The sequence below is a fragment of the Amblyraja radiata genome, chromosome 10 (genome assembly GCF_010909765.2).
Source record: "Amblyraja radiata isolate CabotCenter1 chromosome 10, sAmbRad1.1.pri, whole genome shotgun sequence".
Lineage (NCBI taxonomy): Eukaryota > Metazoa > Chordata > Chondrichthyes > Rajiformes > Rajidae > Amblyraja > Amblyraja radiata.
The window spans coordinates 54,757,273-54,779,037 of record NC_045965.1 but is presented as its reverse complement, the minus strand read 5'-3'; the positions used below and the strand labels follow the sequence as shown (position 1 = coordinate 54,779,037).

Below are 21,765 nucleotides of genomic sequence, written 5' to 3'. Positions count from 1 at the left end.
ACCGCCATTTTATATGATCATGACTGGTCATCCAAAATCAGTACCCCGTTCTTCCTTTTTCCCCCTTATCCCTTGATTCCGTTAGCGCGAAGAGCTAAATATAACGCTCTCTTGAAAACATCCAGTAAATTGGCATCCACTGCCTTCTGTGGCAGAGAATTCCACAGATTTTCAACTCTCTGGGTAAAAAAGTTTCTCTTCATCTCAGTCCTAAATGGCCTTATTCTTAAACTGTAACCCCTGGTTCTGGACTCCCCCAGCATCGGGAACATTTTTCCTGCATCTAGCCTGTCCAATCCCTTAAGAATTGTATATGTTTCTATAAGATCTCCTCTCATCCTTCTAAATTCCAGTGAATATAAGCCCAGTCGATCCATTCTTTCTACCTTACCAGCTTCTTGTAGCCCTGCAGATCTGGTTGAACTTGACAATATGCTGCTGCATCTATCCCAAGGAAATGAGTGGTGCACAAATGGTATGGCTTTGGCTGGTGGAGTCAGATGAAATACCTGTTGTATTAGACTTAAGCAATAGAATAAAAATCATCCAAAATCAGTACCCCCTTCCTGCTTTCTCCTCATATCCCTTAATTCCGTTAGCCCTAAGAGCTCTATCTAACTCTCTCTCGTTAGATACAGCTCTTTGGGCAAATGAAATCAAGGGATATGGGGAGAAAGCAGGAACAGTGTACTGGTTTTGGACGATCAGCCATGATCATATTGAATGGTGATGGCGGCTCGAAGGGACCGAATGGCCTACTCCTGCACCTATTTTCTATGTTTCTATATTTCTATGGAACGTTTTAAAGAAGATATTTGACTGAGTTTAGAGATACAGCGTGGAAACAGGCCCTTCAGCCCAATTAGTCCACACTGCCCATCGATCATCAGTTCACACTAGTTCACACGAGTCACACCAGTCTGAAGAAGGGTTCTGACACAAAACGTCACCTATTCCTTTTCTACGGAGGTGCTGTCTGACCCGCTATGTTACTCCAGCATTTGTGTCTATCTTTGGTAAACACACTATCCTTTCTACACACACTAGCTCTATGTTGTCGCACTTTCTGATCCATTCGCTACACTCTATGAGGAATTTACAGAGGCCAATTAACATACAAACCCGCACGTCACTGGTATGTGGGAGGAAACCCGGAGCACTAGGAGAAAACCCACACAATCACAGGGAGAACATAGAGCAGCTCAGCCGGTCAGGCAGCATCTTTCGAAGACATAGATAGGTGGCGTTTAGGGTTATTCCAGGTAATAGGCTTTATCCTGCCCCCCCTTTCTTCCATCTTTCTTTCCCCCTCCCCCTCACCCAGTCTGTCTGAAGAAGTGTCCCGACCTGAAACGTCATCTATCCATGTTCTCCGAGATGCTGCCTGACCTGCTGAGCTACTCCAGCACTCTGTGTCTTCTTTTGTAAAACAAGCATCTACAGTTCCTTGATTCTGCTGTAACTTAGGTTCAGGTTTTGGTTTAATATTGTCACGTGTACTCAGGCACAGTGAAAGGCTTTGTTTTGCATTTTATCTAATGAAAATCAGATAATACTATACACAAATACAATCAAGTCAAACTCAAGTACCGTAGGTAGAGCAAAGGAGAAATTATACGGTGCAAAATTTAGTTCTTAACATTGTAGCGTATCATTTACAGAGACAAGGTCCAATGTCCACAATGAGGTAGAGGAGAATTGGGCTATACTATAGAGTATGGAAGGACCATTCAGAAGCCTGATAATGGAGGGATTGAAGTTGTTTAAGACTGATGGCATGCGATTTCAAGCTTCTGTATCTTTTACCCAACGGGAGCAGGGAGAAAGAGGAATGACCAGGGTGGGACAAGTCTTTGATTATGTTGTCTGCATTCCTGAGGCAGCGTGAAGAAATTGCAGAGAATTGCGGACGCAGCCCAGAACATCACCCAAACCAACCTCCCTTCCATTGACTCCATTTATCCTTCACGTTACCTCGGCAAGGCCAGGCTATAATCAAGGACCAGTCTCACCCTGGTCACTCCCTCTCCTCGCCTCTCCCATCAGGCAAGAGGTACAGAAGTGTGAAAACACACACCTCTAGATTCAGGGACAGTTTCTTCCCAGCCGTTATCAGGCAACTGAAACCATCCTATCAACAATTAGAGAGCAGTCCAGAGCTACTATCCACTTCATTGGAGATCCTCGGACTATCTTCAATTGGACTTTACTGGACTTTATCTTGCACTGAACGTTATTCCCTTTATCATGTATCTGTACACTGCGGATGACTCGATTGTAATCATGTATAGTCTTTCCACTGACTGGTTAGCATGCAACAAAAACTTAAATTCAACCAGATGGAATCAATGGTGATGGACTGGGCTACATCCACAACCCTCTGCAACTTCTTGCCAATTAAAAATATTAATATTTGTGAAAATAATGCAATAAAACCAAACTTCTTACTTTTTGCCATCCGGATCAGTGACTCCATTCGAATGAATGAGGCCATGGCACCATCAGTTATTAACCCAACTGTGTGCACCAGATCGGAAATGCAATAGCATCTGATCTCCAGTGTGTCCTGTACTGCTCAGCTGCAAATGCAAGCTTGCAGGTCAGGACATGCTGACATGTATGCCTTGTCATCCACCCCATTTTTCCTATATGTCAGCCCAATATTTAACTTCCGGTAGAATGAAAGAAATGCAAACAAAAAAAAAAAGATGATCATTGTTACTTTTTTGCATATCTTTAATTTATTTGTTCTACATCTCTCTATATCGGCCATCTATATCTCTCATTCCCCTTTCCCCTGACCCTGAGTCTGAAGAAGGGTCTCGACCCGAAACGTCACCCATTTATTTTCTCCAGAGATGCTGCCTGACCCGCTGAGTTACTCCAGCTTATTGTGTTGTACCTTCGGTTTAAACCAGTTCCTTCCTACACATTTAATTTCTGGTGCCCACGATAAAAATCTATCAGGGCTTGACTTCAAATACCAGCTGAACCAACTCTCACGAAGACTAGCTTTAAAAAAAACATGTTTAAAGACTTTTTTCTACTAACAATGGTTGTTTGCTTTCCTGTTCCGTAAACACCGTACAGTCCAAACATAACTCTTCTGGAAAAAAAAAGCCAGCAGTCTTTAGACATGCTTAGAATTCAAAAGCTGCAGAGAACAGTTAGCAGGTAGAGATAGTAAAGAATTACATTCTAGTCACACCCACCTTTCCTAATTTTCCTTTCTGTGTTTCGTGTCCTTTCCTATTCCCTGAGGAACGCAGTGATTGATAGCCTAATCCAATGATTGTGTTACAGCGGCCTCATCTTGGAATGTTTCCTTATCATTAGCAGTTACCCTATGGTTAAATTCACAGCTCACTGCTTGATGCAGCCCCTGAGATTTAAAGGTCTGGCCTTCAGAAGATATTTAAAACAAAATTGAAATCTTGACAAGACTAAGATCTTTGTGCTTTCTGATAAGTCATTTAAAGAAAAATTAATTTGATGTACCGCACACCGTGTATGCCTATAATATGACCAGCTGTGTTAACGACAAACTGAGACGTGATGCTACATTAAGCAGCGACTATCCGGGACAGTAAATGCATTTGACTTTTTTAATGTATACTGTATATGTTGACTATGTGCAATCTTTATTCCAAAAGAGGGAAGGAGACAACATGGCTCCAATTCAGTGAATTAAATCGCTGCCCATCTTGAGGCAGTCAGTGAATATGTGAAGGTAGCCCTGAATGTTACTGGAGCTCCCAAGTGCAAAATTATGCATCTCATAAACTTCTACTCTGTGGAAATGTCAAGCTGGGGCTGTGCGGTACTTCAAAAACCAGCGTTTGGCATTTATTTTGCTGTCAGCTCTGCTGCCATGCGGTAAACATGAACATTGAATGTTTGTATCGAGCAGGTAACAACAAGCTTGTAGATAGACACAAAAAAAGCTGGAGTAACTCAGCGGGACAGGCAGCATCTCTGGTGAGAAGGAATGGGTGATGTTTCGGGTTGAGACCCTTCTTCCGTCCGAGTCTATCATCGGTTTAAACTAGCGTTTGCAGTTCCCTCTTACGCACAAGCTTGTGATCTATTACCACAGCTTTTTCTCCTCATTAACAACCATTAGTTGACGGGAGGGTGGGGTGGGTGGGCAGGCCACAAAGTTTGTCAAACAATTACATTAACTCATTTTCCCATTTTATTCCTGCTAATTCTATAATAAGACCCTATATTTCAATTCTAATAGCATCTCATGCAGGAGTGTGATCAATATGATTCGGTTTAATCTTTGAATGAATTAATCCAGAAATGCACAGTGACGACCTCCTCTCAAGAACACAGAAAAAAAATCATTAAAAGGCTCATAGAGTTGCACAGCGCAGAAACAGGCCCTTCGCCAAAACCTGTCCATGCTGATCAAGGTGCTCCATCTACACTAGTCTCACTGCCCGCTCTTACCCTCTATCTTTCTGAACCTTTCCTATCCATGCACCTGTCTAAACATTGCAGGAAAATGATAAAAAAGGAAAAGAAAAATGAATTCACAAGCTGGGAATCTGCTATAAAATGCACAGTGTTTATAAAGGAAATAGGGCCTAACTACAGTGCTGAGACCCTATACAAGAAGGGACAGAGCCGACTGTACTTTGTGAGGAGGCTCCGCTCCTTCAACGTCTGCAGTGAGATGCTGCAGATGTTCCACCAATCGGTGGTAGCCGGTGCCATCCTCTTCGCTGCCGTGCGCTGGGGCAGCAGGGCGAAGGCTGCGGATGCCAACAAGATCAACAAACTAATCAGGAAGGCTGGGTCCATCCTGGGGGCGGAAGTAGATTCGTGGGAGGTGGTTTTGGAGGGGAGGACGCTCCTCAAACTCCTCACCCCCTCCATGACACACTGGTCAACCTGAGGAGTACCTTCAGTAACATACTGGTTCAACCAAGATGCAGGACAGAACGCCACAGGAGATCCTTCATCCCTGTGGCTATCAAAATGTACAACTCCTCCCCTTTCTGTCGTGGGGTAGACTGACTCCACCCGATAGTTCTAATTAGTTGCACATTATCTAAAAGTACTTTTGCAATTTTCAAATTTATTATGTCCACTTTTAAAAACACTTGTTATAACACTTTTGCATTTAGTTGCCACACAACCCAAATGAAACCAGACTGCGTTCATTTGCCTGAATGTATATGGCTGCAATGGGTATATATTATGTTATAACATGTTAACAGAATAAAAAAACATGTATTGAAACATATAAATAGCACGGATTTCAATTATAACAATAAGGCAAAGTTTATTGTATTTCTAAAATGAATATTCAAGAAATCCTGAAAAGAGAAATAGTGCTAATACAAATGTCCACAACGAAGGAGGTGCTTTACCAGAATATAGGCACAAAACGTTGGAGTAACTCAACAGGCCAGGCAGCATCACTGGAGAAAAGGAATAGGTGACATTTTGCTTGGAAAAGTTTCTTCAGAATGCTGCCTGGATTAGTGGGTTTCAGCCACAGGGACAGACTTGACTTGTTTTCTCTGGAGAAACTATGAGAGGCGTAGATAGGGTAGACAGTCGGAACCTTTTTCCCAGGGTGGAAATGCCAAGCCTAGAGGGCTCCTTCAACGTCTGCAGTGAGATGCTGCAGATGTTCTACCAATCGGTGGTAGCCGGTGCCATCCTCTTCGCTGCCGTGCGCTGGGGCAGCAGGGCGAAGGCTGCGGATGCCAACAAGATCAACAAACTAATCAGGAAGGCTGGCTCCATCCTGGGGGCGGAAGTGGATTCGTGGGAGGTGGTTTTGGAGGGGAGGATGCTCCTCAAACTGAGGAGCATCCTGGACAATACAGCTCACCCCTTCCATGACACACTGGTCAACCTGAGGAGTACCTTCAGTAACATACTGGTTCAACCAAGATGCAGGACAGAATGCCACAGGAGATCCTTCATCCCTGTGGCTATCAAAATGTACAACTCCTCCCCTTTCTGTCGTGGGGTAGACTGACTCCACCCGATAGTTCTAATTAGTTGCACATTATCTAAAAGTACTTTTGCAATTTTCAAATTTATTATGTCCACTTTTAAAAACACTTGTTATAACACTTTTGCATTTAGTTGCCACACAACCCAAATGAAACCAGACTGCGTTCATTTGCCTGAATGTATATGGCTGCAATGGGTATATATTATGTTATAACATGTTAACAGAATAAAAAAACATTTATTGAAACATATAAATAGCACGGATTTCAATTATAACAATAAGGCAAAGTTTATTGTATTTCTAAAGTGAATATTCAAGAAATCCTGAAAAGAGAAATAGTGCTAATACAAATGTCCACAACGAAGGAGGTGCTTTACCAGAATATAGGCACAAAATGTTGGAGTAACTCAACAGGCCAGGCAGCATCACTGGAGAAAAGGAATAGGTGACATTTTGCTTGGAAAAGTTTCTTCAGAATGCTGCCTGGATTAGTGGGTTTCAGTCACAGGGACAGACTTGACTTGTTTTCTCTGGAGAAACTATGAGAGGCGTAGATAGGGTAGACAGTTGGAACCTTTTTCCCAGGGTGGAAATGCCAAGCCTAGAGGGCATACTATAAGGTGATGAGGGGAACGTTTAACAGAGATGTGCAAGACAAGCTTATTTACACAGAGACTAGTGGAAACCTGGAACGCATTGCTAGGGGTGGTGGTGGAGGCAGATACAATAGTGGTGTTTAAGTGGCATTTAGATAGGCTCTTGAAGTGCAGGGAACAAAGGGAAATGGATCATGTACAGGCATTGTGTGCTGAAGGGCCCTTTCATATGCTGCACTGCCCTATGTTCCAAAGGCTACAAGGCACTTTCTTATGATTATCCATCAACTCCCTCCTCCCTCCATCCCCACACACTTCACTGGAGAATCGTCAGGAAAAGAAATAGCGATTGTAAGAGCTTTCACACTCAACGTTCTCCATCTGCCACCGCGATTAGCCACGTTAACAGGTAGAAAGCAAGGAGCCTCGGATGTTGGAAGGGAGATGATATTATATATAGTCACCAATGCTTATAGTCTCAGAGGAAACACTGAACAGGGGTGAGGGCACTGCTTACCAGACACGCCGCCATATGTGGTCTGCTTGGCTTTACCAACGGCTGGCACAGGTGTGCCATCTGCAAGCACCCCTATCAGCCCAGACACCGTGTTGATTGCGGTAACGCCATCTGCACCACCTGTGGGAAAACACAGCCGTTATTTATATTCTAATTTACAGAATAGTATCTTTCGATGTAGATTGCGAGGTGATAACTGGAGGATGGATGACGAGAGTCGTTTCAAAGTTAGTGACACAGGCGTAGGCAAAATGACAGGTAATCAAATGAAAGGTGCCTGTTTGTAATTGAAGTGCATCGGCCACTTAAAAATTAATGTAGGAGGACAATAAAACGGAAATAATCAAAGAAATGAAGACAAATATTTAAGAAATTATTATTTAGAAAATACTTCTTTAAGAGATAATTAAATTATTTAAGAAATAATGATTTAAGAAATAATTATTGATTTCTTGCATAATTATATTATCTCTTAAATCATTTATATCCAATGTTTATTTATTTATTTGTTTATTTCTTAATTAATTAATAATTTTAGAAATATAATCTAATAAATAACTATTCAATAAATTATTATTTCTTAAATAGTTATTTATTAAATTATTATTTCTAAAATTATTTAAATTATTATTGAAGAATAAAAAAATATATTATTCCCAATTTTGAATCGCTTTGCATGCAGTTTGCACTGCCAGTTTCTTACCTTCCTGAGCTGCTATCGCTATGTTTACAATGTTGGTGACGTTCGGGGTCAGCTTGGCAAAGAACGGAATCTTAACAGCTTGTCGCACCCAGCGGCAGATGTTTTGCACCAGCTTTGGATCCTGTTCAAATGGATCAGTTACAGAGCTAGATGAGAAACTAATCTGATAAAGCTGTGCACAGAGACAGGCATGGCTTCATGCTGCCAGGCTTACTGCACTGTATGTGACATTGAAGAGACTGCAACCACCTGATTACCTGATCCTCAGATCACAGCAATAAACAGCAGAGCCGTAATAATATCTACTAATGCAATTTTCCTTGTGTACCGAAGAGGCTGAATGAATCAGCCTCCATTATAGCAGTAATAGCATTACTTGCCTACTGTAGCTAATACTGATTGGGAAATGTGATTACAGTGAATTATCCATTAAGATATTGAAGCTGTGGTTATTAATAAACTTCCCTTCCTATGGATAAGGAAACTTTTAGCGCTGACACTAAATCTGCTTCTTTCCCTTGCCTGTTGCAGATCCCCTGCTTTCTTGAAAGATTGGATTCACATTTTTTACTACAATTCATTATCCTTTAAACATTCATCCATGCTAGATTAATTACGCATTGAATGTGGTCAGTCTATGCTGCTGTGGGTAGATTGACATTTAAGTGGGGTTCTAGATAGCTTAAGCAGAGCTGAGTCAGCTTGGCTCTGTTATCTTTTAGCACTGTGATTTCAGTGGCATTGTGATTAATTCATTAGACTTCGTGGGCGGCACAGTGGCACAGCCGTAGAGTTGCTGCCTCACAGCGCACGAGGCCCGGGTTCGATCCTGACCACGGCTGCTGTCTGGGCGGAGTTTGTACGCTCTCCCTTTGACAACTATAGTGTGCCATGACCAATACGGGGGAAGGAACAGCAAATGCAGGTTTACACCGAAGATAGACACAAAATGCTGGCGTAACTCAGCGGGACAGGCAGCATTCCACTGAGTTACTCAAGCAATTTGTGTCTATCCTTTGTGCCATGACCAATATGCTGCAAGTGCATGGGTGAACTGCATGCAGTGAATTGTATTGGGTTGTTTCACCCAACACTGCACCATCTGAGTTCTAGGTGTAGGTGCTTATTGTTGACTTGTGAAATCAACTGTCTACATTCCCATGATAGGCCTATTATTCCTTTCAGAATTATGGAGACTTTCATAAACATGTAATAAATACATCAGAACAGGAGCACGCTGCAAAGCCTATTGAGCCTTTTCTTCTATTAGATAAAAGCTGACATTTATCTGCCTTACTTCCATATCTCTTGGACTATCGCCAATTAAAATCCATCAATATAAGTTTTGAAACTTTCAGTTGATCCAATACCCCAGTACTATTCATGAAAACACACTACCTTATTTGACTTGTAAAGAGACTAACTCCAACTTTAACACCAAACCCTCCTAAACTTGATTCTCTTACCCCGAGGGAACAATTTCTTTGAATCTTTGGTATTTCTTTATCATTATTATAAACAACACAGTAAGTTCAGCTTTTATGCCCCACTCAAGTGAATATACGACTAGTTTATGCATCTGTCACCTCCAATGCAATTGTTTATATTGGATCCTTTTCAAGGGAAGTGTATGGCACTGACATTCAGTGCCAAAGATTAAACTAGTCTCTTAGGTAAGGTCTGATGCACATTTTATTTCAACCTCCTTGTGAAAGATCAACATGTTTTTTAACACTGGAGATTACTTTGTGTGGCCCAGGAAATGCCTTTGAGTGATTGGAATATAAGGCATATAATTTTTTTGGTTACCTACAGCTAATTTTCTATTGTGCTTTGCCAGATCCAAAGTTGTTGATCTCACATTCCCACACTGACCACCATAGTTTCCACCCAATTCCTTTTATCATTCTCTAGGTTTCCCTGTAACCCGTTCTTCCGTACTGCCTCCGACCTGAACGTTATTCAGTATTGCTTTAACTAAGGGGCAGCACCTTGGCGCAACGGTAGAGTTGATGCCTTACAATGCCAGAGACCCGGGTTCGATCCTGACTAAGGTGCTGTCTGCATGGAATTTGTACATTCTCGCCGTGACCTGCCTGGGTTTTCTCCAGGATCTCCGGTTTCCTCCAACACTCCAAAAATGTACAGGTTTGTAGGTTAATTGGCATGGTATAGTTGGAAATTGTCCCTAGTGTGTGTAAGATAGTGTAAGGGTGTGCAGGTATCACTGATCAGTGCAGACTCAGTGAGCCGAAGGGTCTGTTTCCGCGCTGAATCTCTAAACTAAACTAAAATACATTAGTTTAAGGAAAAGCTGAGCCCTCGGTATAGAGTCCCAGGATAGTAAGGTGTGGTATAATGGCCGGGCTGTTACCACTTCAGTTTACATTCCCTTTATTGCAGAAGCACATGAAAGTATCTTCTCACAGCATCTATCAACCTTGTTAGATACTGTCATGTATGCCTTAAGGACCTGTGAGAGTCACATTGTGAGTGTCAATGTTGGTCTATGAAAGCATTATTAAAATGGCAAATGACCACCATTGTTTGAATTAGGGACCCATTAGTGAGAAAACAGCAAAGAAAATAAAGCAGGCACACCTTGAAATCTTTAGCGAGATAGATCCATCCACTGTCCAGAAGACCATAAGACATGGGAACAGAATCAGATTGATTCTGCTACATCAATTGATCATGGCTGGTCTACCTTTCCCTCTCAACTCCATTCTCCTGCCTTCTCCCCGTAACCTTTGATACCCTTACCAATCTCTGCCTTAAAAATACCTAATGTCTTGGCCTCCATGGCCATGAATTCCACAGATTCATCATCCTCTAGCTAAAGAAATTCCTCCCCATCTCCATTCTAAAGGTACGTCCTTTTATTCTGAGGCTGTGTCCTCTGGTCCGAGACTCTCCCACCACTGGAAACATCCTCTCCACATCCAATCTATCTAGGCCTGCATCTTGTTATGGATTCTGTACTTGTTATGGATTCTTTCACCTGCCCTGCCAACCTCCACATGGAACAGGTCCAAAATCCTGCCTAGTTTATGGGGCCATGCTTAATAAATACAAATATTTTATTCCTAGCAATTTGAATGCAAACAAATAAAGGCAGACAAACAAATAACATTTTTTTTTAAAAATCTGCTCCATTGTGCTTTGGATAATGCAATATTATTGCCAGAATATAGACAGGCAGCAGTGAATGTATGCTCATCTATTAAGAAGCATACCTTTTATTTTCATAAGCGCACTTGATAATAAAACTTAAAGTAAATATTTTAATTCCCATTGGACATGGGTCAGAAGATGTAACATTGTTTTCTAAATGATGCAGAACCACTTTATTCATCTCGAACCATATCCCCTTCCCCCATCCTGCTGCTAGCTTTTATTCAAACTGGCATGACTTCAGTTTGTCAACCTACACGAGCTGAATGTAAAGTGAAACTGTTTTATCTACCCAGCACTGTAATGCATTGGTTGCCTGAACCATATGCATAATTGTGCTCACTGTGTACTAGATGAAACTGCTGCATTCATTTTGAGGAATGCATTTCCTAGAGTACCAGAAGTGAATTGGATTGCCTTTTGTAAACGGATCAGCACTGAAATCAGTACAGAAGGAGCCATTTCAATTATTATATAGGATGCATGAATACAGGGTGTGCACGTGTAAAAATAGCCTACAACAGTACATTGAACGTACACTGATTTACAAAGTACTTAAAGGCTTTGAAAAAAGATTTCCAAAACATAAGGAATCACATAATATGTTTGATTAATGGTTAAATATTTAGAAGATTACAAGTCATTCAATAGATAAATTAATGCTTTATGTTAAATGCTGGGGTCATTGGTAATAAAAGATTTGTCAACTTATAAAAGGTAAAATCTGGTCAATTTGCATTTGCTATGTTAAAGAAGCAATCAATTTCTGTTAATTAGACTTATTATTCTGCATGTCGTTTTAAAAAAAAAGAATTGCATCATTTTTGGGTGAAATAAAATATAGTTATGTACATATGGAATGATCATCATTACTAAACCAGCAAGAAGCAGCATTACTTTAAACAAGGTTTCATTCAGGTGAAACAGAATTGTTTTGTAAGTTTTGGCATTTATTTTTCCAATGTATTTTTTTCTTAACCTTATTTTTCCAGCAATAATATTGTCTAATACAATGTCAGTAATATATTAATTGAATAATCCACCATAACATAATTTCTGTTCTAATGTATGTATGTATTTTAAATTATGCTTTGTTAAACAAATATTCTTATTTGCCAATATGAAAAATAAATTAATTCATGCATTGTACATTTCCATCATTCTAAAGATGTATACTCTCAAGGAAAAATCTGACCACATATATATTAAAATGTAGATTATAGAGGTCCATATGAAATTAGTATTTCGCACATAATGGTTATAAATGAACCACTTAGAGGGCCAGTTATACAAAATTATAATGAGCCAAACAGCTAGTACAGAGAGCTTCTTTCAAAAGCTGGTTTACTAATATATTAGCTGTTCGGCAGAAGTTAAACCCAAAGACAATTCCTCTCACAATATTCCGTCCCTAAATAATCCACTAGATTTTAGTTTAAAATTGCCCTGATCTGGGCAGTCTTCAATTAAGACAGTAATTATCAACTGTCAAGAGGCATCAAGGCTTTTACCATATTTATATATTATAATAATATTTACATTTAGATAGGGCCTTTCATGTTGTAACATCTTAAAGCTGCTTTGCACAATGGACGGCTTTTCTATTAAAGTGCACCCATCGCTGCTGTGCTGGTAAATCACACTAGGTGCGCAGTCCACAAGCACAACACGATGTTTTAAAATGCTCCTCAATCAAATGCACACACCATGAATAATATAATCACAGCAAAGATATTAGATCTCTGCCACCATTATAAATATTAATTAACTATTAGAACTCCATAGAGAACTTTACTCACTTAGCTGGCACTTGATAAGGAATTCTCCGCAGATTTAATATCTCACCAACAGCGTCTGGAAGCTGGCTTATTTCCAATGGAAACGTTGCTTTACGAAGGACTGCTAAAAGCTGAGTGGTACAGCAGGATATTCCCTCTGTTGTCCCATTCCTAATTTTTCCTCCAAACGACTTTCCCACCTCCAACATTGCTATCCTCCACACAGTATTGAAGCATGCTCTTCAGTTCAGTTTAGTTTATTGTAACGTGTACTGAGGTACAGTGAAAGGCTTTCCTTGCTTACTATCCAGTCAGTGGAAAGACAAGACATGATTACAATCGTGCCATTTATAGTGTCTAGATACATGGTAAGGGAGCAATGTTTAGTGCAAGGTAAAGCCAGCAAAGTCCAACTAAGGATAGTCTGAGGGTCACCAACGAAGTAGATAGTAGTTCAACACTGCTCTCTTTCCAATGACACCATGGTTGAATATGTCCATTCAGGTTTACTGGAGTTATCTGTCACAAAAGGCTTCACACGTTTTTCTTTGTCTGTCCACAAAATTCATCTTGAATGACCATACGAAGGAAAAACAACCTCTCAATCCTGCTCTTTCGCTGAATAAGAGACACAAAATGCTGGAGTAACTCAGCGGGACAGGCAGCATCTCCGGAGAGAAGCAATGGGTGACGTTTTGGGTCGAGACCCTTCTTCAGACTGCGAGTCAGGGGAGAGGGAAACAAGAGATATGGAAGGGTAACAAGAGATCAAAGGGGACAATGCTCAAGGAAAATGTAGAATAGATTATTATTAGCTGGGGGAAGTGGATAACGAGGCATACAAAATACAATGTAATCAGGAGGACAGTCAAACTGGTCGGAGAACTAGGATGGGGAGGGATGGAGAGAGGGAAAGCAAGGGTTACTTGAAGTTACAGAAGTCAATGTTCATACTGCTGGGTTGTAAGCCGCCCATCATCTGCAGTTCCTTCCTACACATTTCACTAAATAAGGTTATTTTAGAGTTTAGTTTATTGTATATATTTATACGTATCTATTATATATATATATATATATATATATATATATAATATATATGCATACAAAAATAAACAAACAATAATGGTGCAAAAAGACAAAACCAATTCTCTGCCATTCTCCTGCCTTCGCCACATAACCTTGACTCCCTTAAGCCCCTGTCCCACTTTCCCAAGTTACTCACAAATTCTCTCTAGTTTTCCCCTTGATTCAAACTCGGAGATGCTAGCTGTAGGTACATGGGGCTATTTTTTTTTACTTGTGGACATTTTTCAACATGCTGAAAAAATGTCCCAATTTACCTGATGCCCCAAGTACCTATGGCTGGCATAACGAGCCACTACGAAATATCTGCAGACTCCTACGGCTTCCTACGGACTTGCTACGGACATTCTCTGAGTTTGAATCAAGGGGAAAACTCAGGAGAATTCGTGAGTAGCTCGGGAAAGTGGGACAGGGCCTTTACTAAGCCAAAGGTGGATTCTAATTTTTTTGCGTCATGGGTAACTGAGGCTGATGTCTTACCTGTCCACAGGCCAGTCCCATTCCTCTTTCGCCCATGCCATGTGGGCAGGACAAGTTTAATTCCAAAGCATCTGCACCAGAATCCTACAAAAGGAGAATAGTTGACGTTACTGCAAATGGAAAATCCCGAATTGACTTTCTACGATGGGCAAAAATACAGCAGCATACCACGGATGATATTATTCTCTTCCATTGAAACAGAAATCTAGCATGACTGGCCATGGGCATGTAGATTTGTTAAATCGACTACAATGACACATTTTTCGCACTCCTTGTAAAGAGTTTAACAACTTTATAATATGCAGTAAACAACAAGCACGTAGATCTTCTTAGTTTAGTTTAGAGATACTGTGTGGAACCGGGCCCTTTGGCCCACTGAGTCTGTGCCTCCCAGCGATCCCCGTACACTAGTGCTGTCCTGCATACTAAGGCCAATTTACAATCTTTCCCAAATCCAATTACTCTACAAACCCACATGTCTTTGGAATGTTGGAGGAAACCGGAGGACCCGGAGAAAACCCAAGCAGTCACGGGGAGAACGTACAAACTCTGTACATATAAGCACCCATAGTCAGGATCGAACCTGGGTCTCTGGCCCTGTAAGGGAGCAACTCTACTCCTGCGCCACCGTGCCGCCCCCTTCTCTTGCTTCTACTGTCAGCTATTCCTGTCAAGCTAAACTATCCGAGAGAGGGAGATCTACCATGGAGGAATGACAAACTTGGCCAGTCCTGTTCAGCCCTCACCACATAGAACCAAAATGGGGCCTTGATTGCTTTTTCTATCACACAGTAAGATCATGGCTGATATTTCACTTCAGTGTCACTTTTCCTTTACTAACCCGGCACTCGGGAACACCAACACTTAAAAGTTTCTGTCAGGCCTCCAGCAATCTCCAATATGGACATGTACGTGGACGGGAAAGGTTCAGCGGGATATGGGGCAGGTACAGACAAATGGGATTTGCTTGAATTGGGCATTTTTGCTAGCATGGATGAGTTGGACCAATGGATCTTTTCCTGTGCTGCATGTCTCTAACAATGAGGCTTACAACATTGGCTGATCAGCGTTTAGCATACTCTTTAAGTGTTCTTCTGATACACACGAGAGAGCATGAACCAATGTGGCAAGGGACATAATTAGAGTACACAGATTCTGCATTTGAAAAAACAGGCATTTATAGCATTTGGGTGGTAGATTTGCTGCCTTGCAACGCCAGAGACCTGGGTTCGATCCAGACTACAGGCGCTGTCTGTACGGAGTTTGCACGTTCTCCCATGACAGCGTGGGTTTTCCCCGGGTGCTCCGGTTTCCTCCCACATTCCAAAGATGTACAGGTTTGTAGGTTAATTGGCTTTGGTAAAGATTGTAAATTGTCCCCAGAGTGTAGGATAGTGCTAGTGCACGGGGATCGCTGGTCAGCGAGGTCTCGGTGGGCAGAAGGGCCTGTTTCCGCGCGGCATCTCTAAAATAAACTAAGTAATTTCTGGACCAATATGTTGGAACTCATCATTTTGAGAATAAACAAATTTCACACATCCAAAATCTTGTTCATATGAGTTATGATTTTTCTCAAACGTATAACCATTGGAGAAGTGAAAAGTAATAAGTATTGTGAGCCTAATAGAAAGCAAACAAAGAAGCTCATTGATAAAGCCATTCATCATTGTTGGCATTTGAACAGTGAAGCTCGAATTAATCCAGAATTCAGCGAAAGATTTCATGGTCAATCAGGCCAAAATTGGCTTGAAATGAATCTGGAGCTTAATAGCAGAAAACCAATTACTAATAGCGTTTAATTTAATTTTAGTTCAATAAGCTTTTTTAATGCTGGGATTTGGTATCTCAGACCGCAGGGTGCACACCAAAATGATGAGCAATTTCAGGATCATCAGTATGAGTGTATGCGGTCGGCATTACAAGGAAACGCAACTGTCAACAGAGAAAAAGGTTGGCACTTTAGGATTCTAATATAATGTTTTGGTGCAAGTGTTAGAGGTAGTGGGGAGTTGGGGGGAAGAGTTCGAATTTGAGTTTAGTTTATTGTCACGTGTACCAAGGTACAGTGAAAAGCTTTTATTGAATGCTAACCAGTCAGTGGAAAGACAATACACAATTACAATCAAGCTAACCACAGTGTACAAAAAAATACATGATAATGGGAATAACGTTTAGTGCAAGATAAAGTCCAGTAAAGTCCATTCAAAGATAGTCCGGGGGCTCCAATGAGGTAGATAATAACTCAGGACTGCTCTCTAGTTGGTGGTAGGATGATTCAGTTGCCTGATAACAGCTGGGAAGAAACTGTCCCCAAATCTGGACGTGTGCGTTTTCACATGTCTATACCTCTTGCCTGATGGGAGACGGGAGAAGAGGGAGTGGCCAGGATGCGACTCGTCCTCAATTATGCTGCTGGCCTTGCTGAAGCGGCATGAGGTATAAACTGAGTCAATGGAGGGAGGTTGGTTTGTGCGATTAACTCTCTTGACTCTTGACTTGGTCTGGGCAGCGTCCGCAATTCTCTGCAATTTCTTGCAAGGGAAGGAGATATATCTTTCCAAAATCTTACTCAGTGAAGGCTTAGATTTACTTTAGCCACCATAAGTTTCCCTTCTGGAAAACATCCTGACCGACTGGCTCATTTGTTCATCGGGTAAGGAAGGTTCTGCAAAATGACAAGCCTGGCAGCCATGAAGCTTAGTGACAGGGAGAGTCGGGGAAGAAGAGGTTACTGTGTTTAGGGTTCTAACATGGCTGGGAAGATATGATTGGGATTAGTCCGTGATTGTTCAGTTCATTTTAGTTTATTGACATGTGCACTGAGGTACAGTGAAAAGCTTTTATTGCGCGCTAACCAGTCAGCAGAAAGACAATACATGATTACAATTGTGCCATTCGCAGTGTACAGGTACATGATAAGGGAATAACATTTAGTGCAAGGTCATAGTTAAAGTAAGAAATGTTGCTGTAGGAGTAGAGATTTAAAAGTGTGGAGTGATTCTGATATGTGATTATAGATCTGCTTCTGAGGCGAGCACGCAAATAGTCGCCTCAATTGTGCGCCATCTTGTAAGAGATTGGGAAATGAATTTGAGTTTGAGTTTAGTTGGTCAATTACGTCAGTTTTACCCAGATACCTCAAACGTCACACTGGAGGTTTGAGTTTGAGTTTAGTTTATTGACACGTGTACCGAGGTACAGCGAAAAGCTTTAGTTGCCTACTGACCACAGCAGAACGACAATACAATCGAGCCGCCCACAATGCACAGATACATGATGAAGGGAGTAACGTTTGTAATGTTTAGTGCAAGATTAAGTCCAGTAAAGTCCGATCAAAGATAATCTGAGGGTCTCCAATGGGGTCGATAGTAGCGCAGGACCACTATCTAGTTGTTGATGGGATTGTGAGGTGTTTGTGCCAAACTTCTGGGGGGTGGGGGAGGTGAGATTATTTAGGTGTACGGTGTAGGATTTACACCAAAACGAGTTGGACCTCAAGGAAATAACTCTCCACACCTTTGTTAATATAAAGGCACACAGATTTCTTCGTGACTACTTACTGCCTGGCTCAACTCGGCAATTTTTGGAGTTAAAATTGCTCCTTATATTTCAGACGCATTGCAAGCTATTTAGAGGATTTTTACCACCTTGAGTAATGTGGTTACATGAAACAAAATATAGGAAATCAATCACCATTTTAACGCTAAAGTGATCAAATGCACATCACAGGAGGACAATTAAATTCAGTTCAGTTCTATTCTACCTCCATTACAATTGAAATATTTGTTGGCTGTCTTTCCTTTATTTATTCCTCTGGTATAAAGCCCAGCAGTTTTTATTTGCCAGCAAAGGTATATTAGACTGGCTATATATGGTGAGCTAGAGCAAAGGTCGAATGTCGTAAAATTATTTTGTAGAGAAAGCCCAAGGCATTGCTCGTTTAATGTGCACAAACAAAAGGCCTTTGCTTGCTGTGCCATTACATTGAAACCAAAGAGGTTTGGGTTGTAGGAGTGGAGTGGGATGGGTTAAAACGAGGAAATGGAGATGGCAGCATGGCACAGCAGTTACTGCCTCACAGCTCCAAAGTCCCAGGTCCGACCCTGACCTCTGTCGCTGCCTGTGTGGAGTTTGCACATTCTTTCTGTGATTGCTCAGCTTACTTTTGGGTGCTCTGGTTTCAACTCGCATACCAAGTCGTGATGGTGACTGTAATTAATCAACTGATGGAGGATAATTTTAAAAGGAATCACAGGCAACTTGGTGCACACGTTAAAGAGAATAAGTCGCAGAGTTACAAAGAAATAAGGAGAAGGCGGATGGGAAGTTGGCATGGACTCCTGGAAGTTGGTATGGACCTGATGGGACAAATGGCTTCCTTTTAGACATTTGGACAGGTAAATAGATAGGACAGGTTTGGAGGGATATGGGCCAAACGCAGGCAGGTGGGATTAGTGTAGATGGGACAGGTTGGTTGCTGTGGGAAAGCTGGGCAGTGGGGCCTGTTTCCACGCTGTGTGATTCTATGACTTTTGCATCCTGACATGTATGATTTAAGACATGTCAATTGGAGGAGGTGAATTTATGACATTTTGGATTGGTTCAGGATGACGAGAGCACTATTTGTGATCAGGTGGGTGAGGTTAAAGTCCGGGCTCATAGTCAGACCGCGTTGTGGTACATAGACTATAGACAATAGGTGCTGGAGTAGGCCATTCGGCCCGTCGAGCCAGCACCACCATTCAATATGATCATGGCTGATTATCCACAATCAGTACCTCGTTCCTGCCTTCTCTCCATATCCCCTGATTCCGCTAGCCCTAAGAGCCGTATCTAACCAGCTTGTGTTGGTTAACCCAAGAGACACCCACATTGATGGCTTCGTTCCTCAGATAAAGGCTCATTGTTTGCAGTTATCTGCATCAGGCCATTGTGTAACACCTGCTCAGGTAGATTTGATTCATATTGGTGTAGCAAGCTTCAGATCCATTGGGAAGAAACTTCTGCAAGATACCTCTCCCCCCCCCACCCCCTCCTCCCCATCAACCGAAGAAGGCCATTCGGTCTATTAGGGCACTAGATCTATGTAAAATAAATGTATTGGAGAGAACTCATTCTTAGAACTCATTCTTAGAGAACTCATTCTTAGAATAAAGGGGAGGCCATTTAAGACTGAGGTGAGAAAAAACTTTTTCACCCAGAGAGTTGTGAATTTGTGGAATTCCCTGCCACAGAGGGCAGTGGAGGCCAAATCACCGGATGGATTTAAGAGAGAGTTAGATAGAGCTCGAGGGGCTAGTGGAATCAAGGGATATGGGGAGAAGGCAGGCATGGGTTATTGATTTGGGACGATCAGCCATGAATGGCGGTGGTGGCTCGAAGGGCCGAATGGCCTCCTCCTGCACCTATTTTCTATGTTTCTATGTAACTGCAGATGCTGGTTTACACCAAAGATAGACACATTATCCTGGAGTAACTCAGAGGGACAGGCAGCATCTCTGGATAGAAAGAATGGATGACATTTCGGGTCTGAAGAAGGGTCTCGATCCAAAACGTCACCCATTCCTTCCATCTAGAGATGCTGCCTGTCCCGCTGAGTTACTCCAGTATTTTGTGTTTATCTTCTATGTAAGAGAACATGCACTGGATCTTTGTAAGAGTACCATTTTACATTGGCTTGTCCATTTGTGACTCCTTCCTTAACTCTTCATTTTATTCCCTTCAAGGACATGCAAATCCCCGGAAGAAATTTCAAAAATCCTTTGAATCACTAGGCTATTATTTACCCAAAAGCTGGATAATTTACATTCAGTTCGCAGTAAAAAATGGAAATTATTTTTTTTTTGCAATTTAAAGAAGCCAGATGGTTGTTAAAATATTACTTTAATTTTCTTCAAGAAATGAAGCTAACCTTTCTTATCTGGCTTGAATTGAATTGAATTGAATAAATTTTATTAGCCAAGTATGTATACATACAAGGAATTTGCCTTGGTGCTTTGCTCGCAAGTAACAACACTATATACAGTAAACAAATAAAAGAATAAAACATTATAATTTAAACATGTGAAGAATGAAACAAAATACCAGAGCAAAAGGATGCTACAGATTTTTGGTTATTGAGTAGAGCTCAGAAAAAAAGCTGTTTTTATGACTGGCTGTGGCGGCTTTGACAGTCCGGAGTCGCCTTCCAGAGGGAAGTGATTCAAAGAGTTTGTGGCCGGGATGAGAGGGGTCAGAGATGATCTTACCTGCTCACTTCCTGGCCCTTGTAGTGTACAGTTTGTCAATGGGGAGGCAGATTGCAGCCAACAACCTTCGCAGCTGATCGAACGATGCGCTGCAGCCTCCGGATGTCCTGCTTGGTGGCTGAGCCAAACCAGACCATGATGGAGAAGGTAAGGACAGACTCTATGATGGCAGTATAAAACTGGACCATCATTGCCTGTGTCATGTATGTAATAGCAGTCACATACCAATGTGGTTGACTCTCTTCCTGTAACTGCCTTCCAAAGTGGTCTAGCATCCAGCTTCCTTGTACCAAATTACTACCAAAAATATCATGCTGAATTATCTGTTCAAGAAAAATGATCTGCTACATTTAAAATCAACTGTATATGAGTACTGAAGATAAACACAAAGTGCTGGAGTAACTCAGCGTGTCAGGCAACATCTCTGGAGAAAAAGGATGGGTGACGTTTCGGTTCGGGACCCTTCTTCAGACTCGTATAGTGTATGAGTAATGTCAGTCTGGCCAATGCGATCTATATCCTGAAACTGAATCAGTTGCCAATCCCATCATTGGACAAAGTCAGTATGGATTTACAAAAGGTAAATCATGTCTGACGAATCTTATAGAATTTTTCGAGGATGTAACTAGTAGCGTGGATAGGGGAGAACCAGTGGATGTGGTGTATCTGGACTTCCAGAAGGCTTTCGACAAGGTCCCACATAAGAGATTAGTTTACAAACTTAAAGCACACGGCATTGGGGGTTCAGTATTGATGTGGATAGAGAACTGGCTGGCAAACAGGAAGCAAAGAGTAGGAGTAAACGGGTCCTTTTCACAATGGCAGGCAGTGACTAGTGGGGTACCGCAAGGCTCAGTGCTGGGACCCCAGCTATTTACAATATATATTAATGATCTGGATGAGGGAATTGAAGGCAATATCTCCAAGTTTGCGGATGACACTAAGCTGGGGGGCAGTGTTAGCTGTGAGGAGGATGCGAGGAGACTGCAAGGTGACTTGGATAGGCTGGGTGAGTGGGCAAATGTTTGGCAGATGCAGTATAATGTGGATAAATGTGAGGTTATCCATTTTGGTGGCAAAAACAGGAAAGCAGACTATTATCTAAATGGTGGCCGACTAGGAAAAGGGGAGATGCAGCGAGACCTGGGTGTCATGGTACACCAGTCATTGAAAGTGGGCATGCAGGTGCAGCAGGCAGTGAAGAAA

General features: G+C 41.6%; 1 protein-coding gene across 1 annotated transcript in view; it reads right to left on the bottom strand.

Annotated features, from left to right (window-relative positions):
• The window catches only part of dpyd (dihydropyrimidine dehydrogenase), a 675,582-nt gene that overhangs the window by 142,662 nt on the left and 511,155 nt on the right, over positions 1-21,765 (bottom strand). The window contains exons 16-18 of the mRNA XM_033028889.1: positions 14,312-14,395; positions 7,797-7,917; positions 7,094-7,213 (exon numbers count right to left, since the gene is read on the bottom strand). Coding sequence (XP_032884780.1) covers positions 7,094-7,213; positions 7,797-7,917; positions 14,312-14,395 — 325 coding nt within the window. The remainder of the gene's footprint in view (positions 1-7,093; positions 7,214-7,796; positions 7,918-14,311; positions 14,396-21,765) is intronic.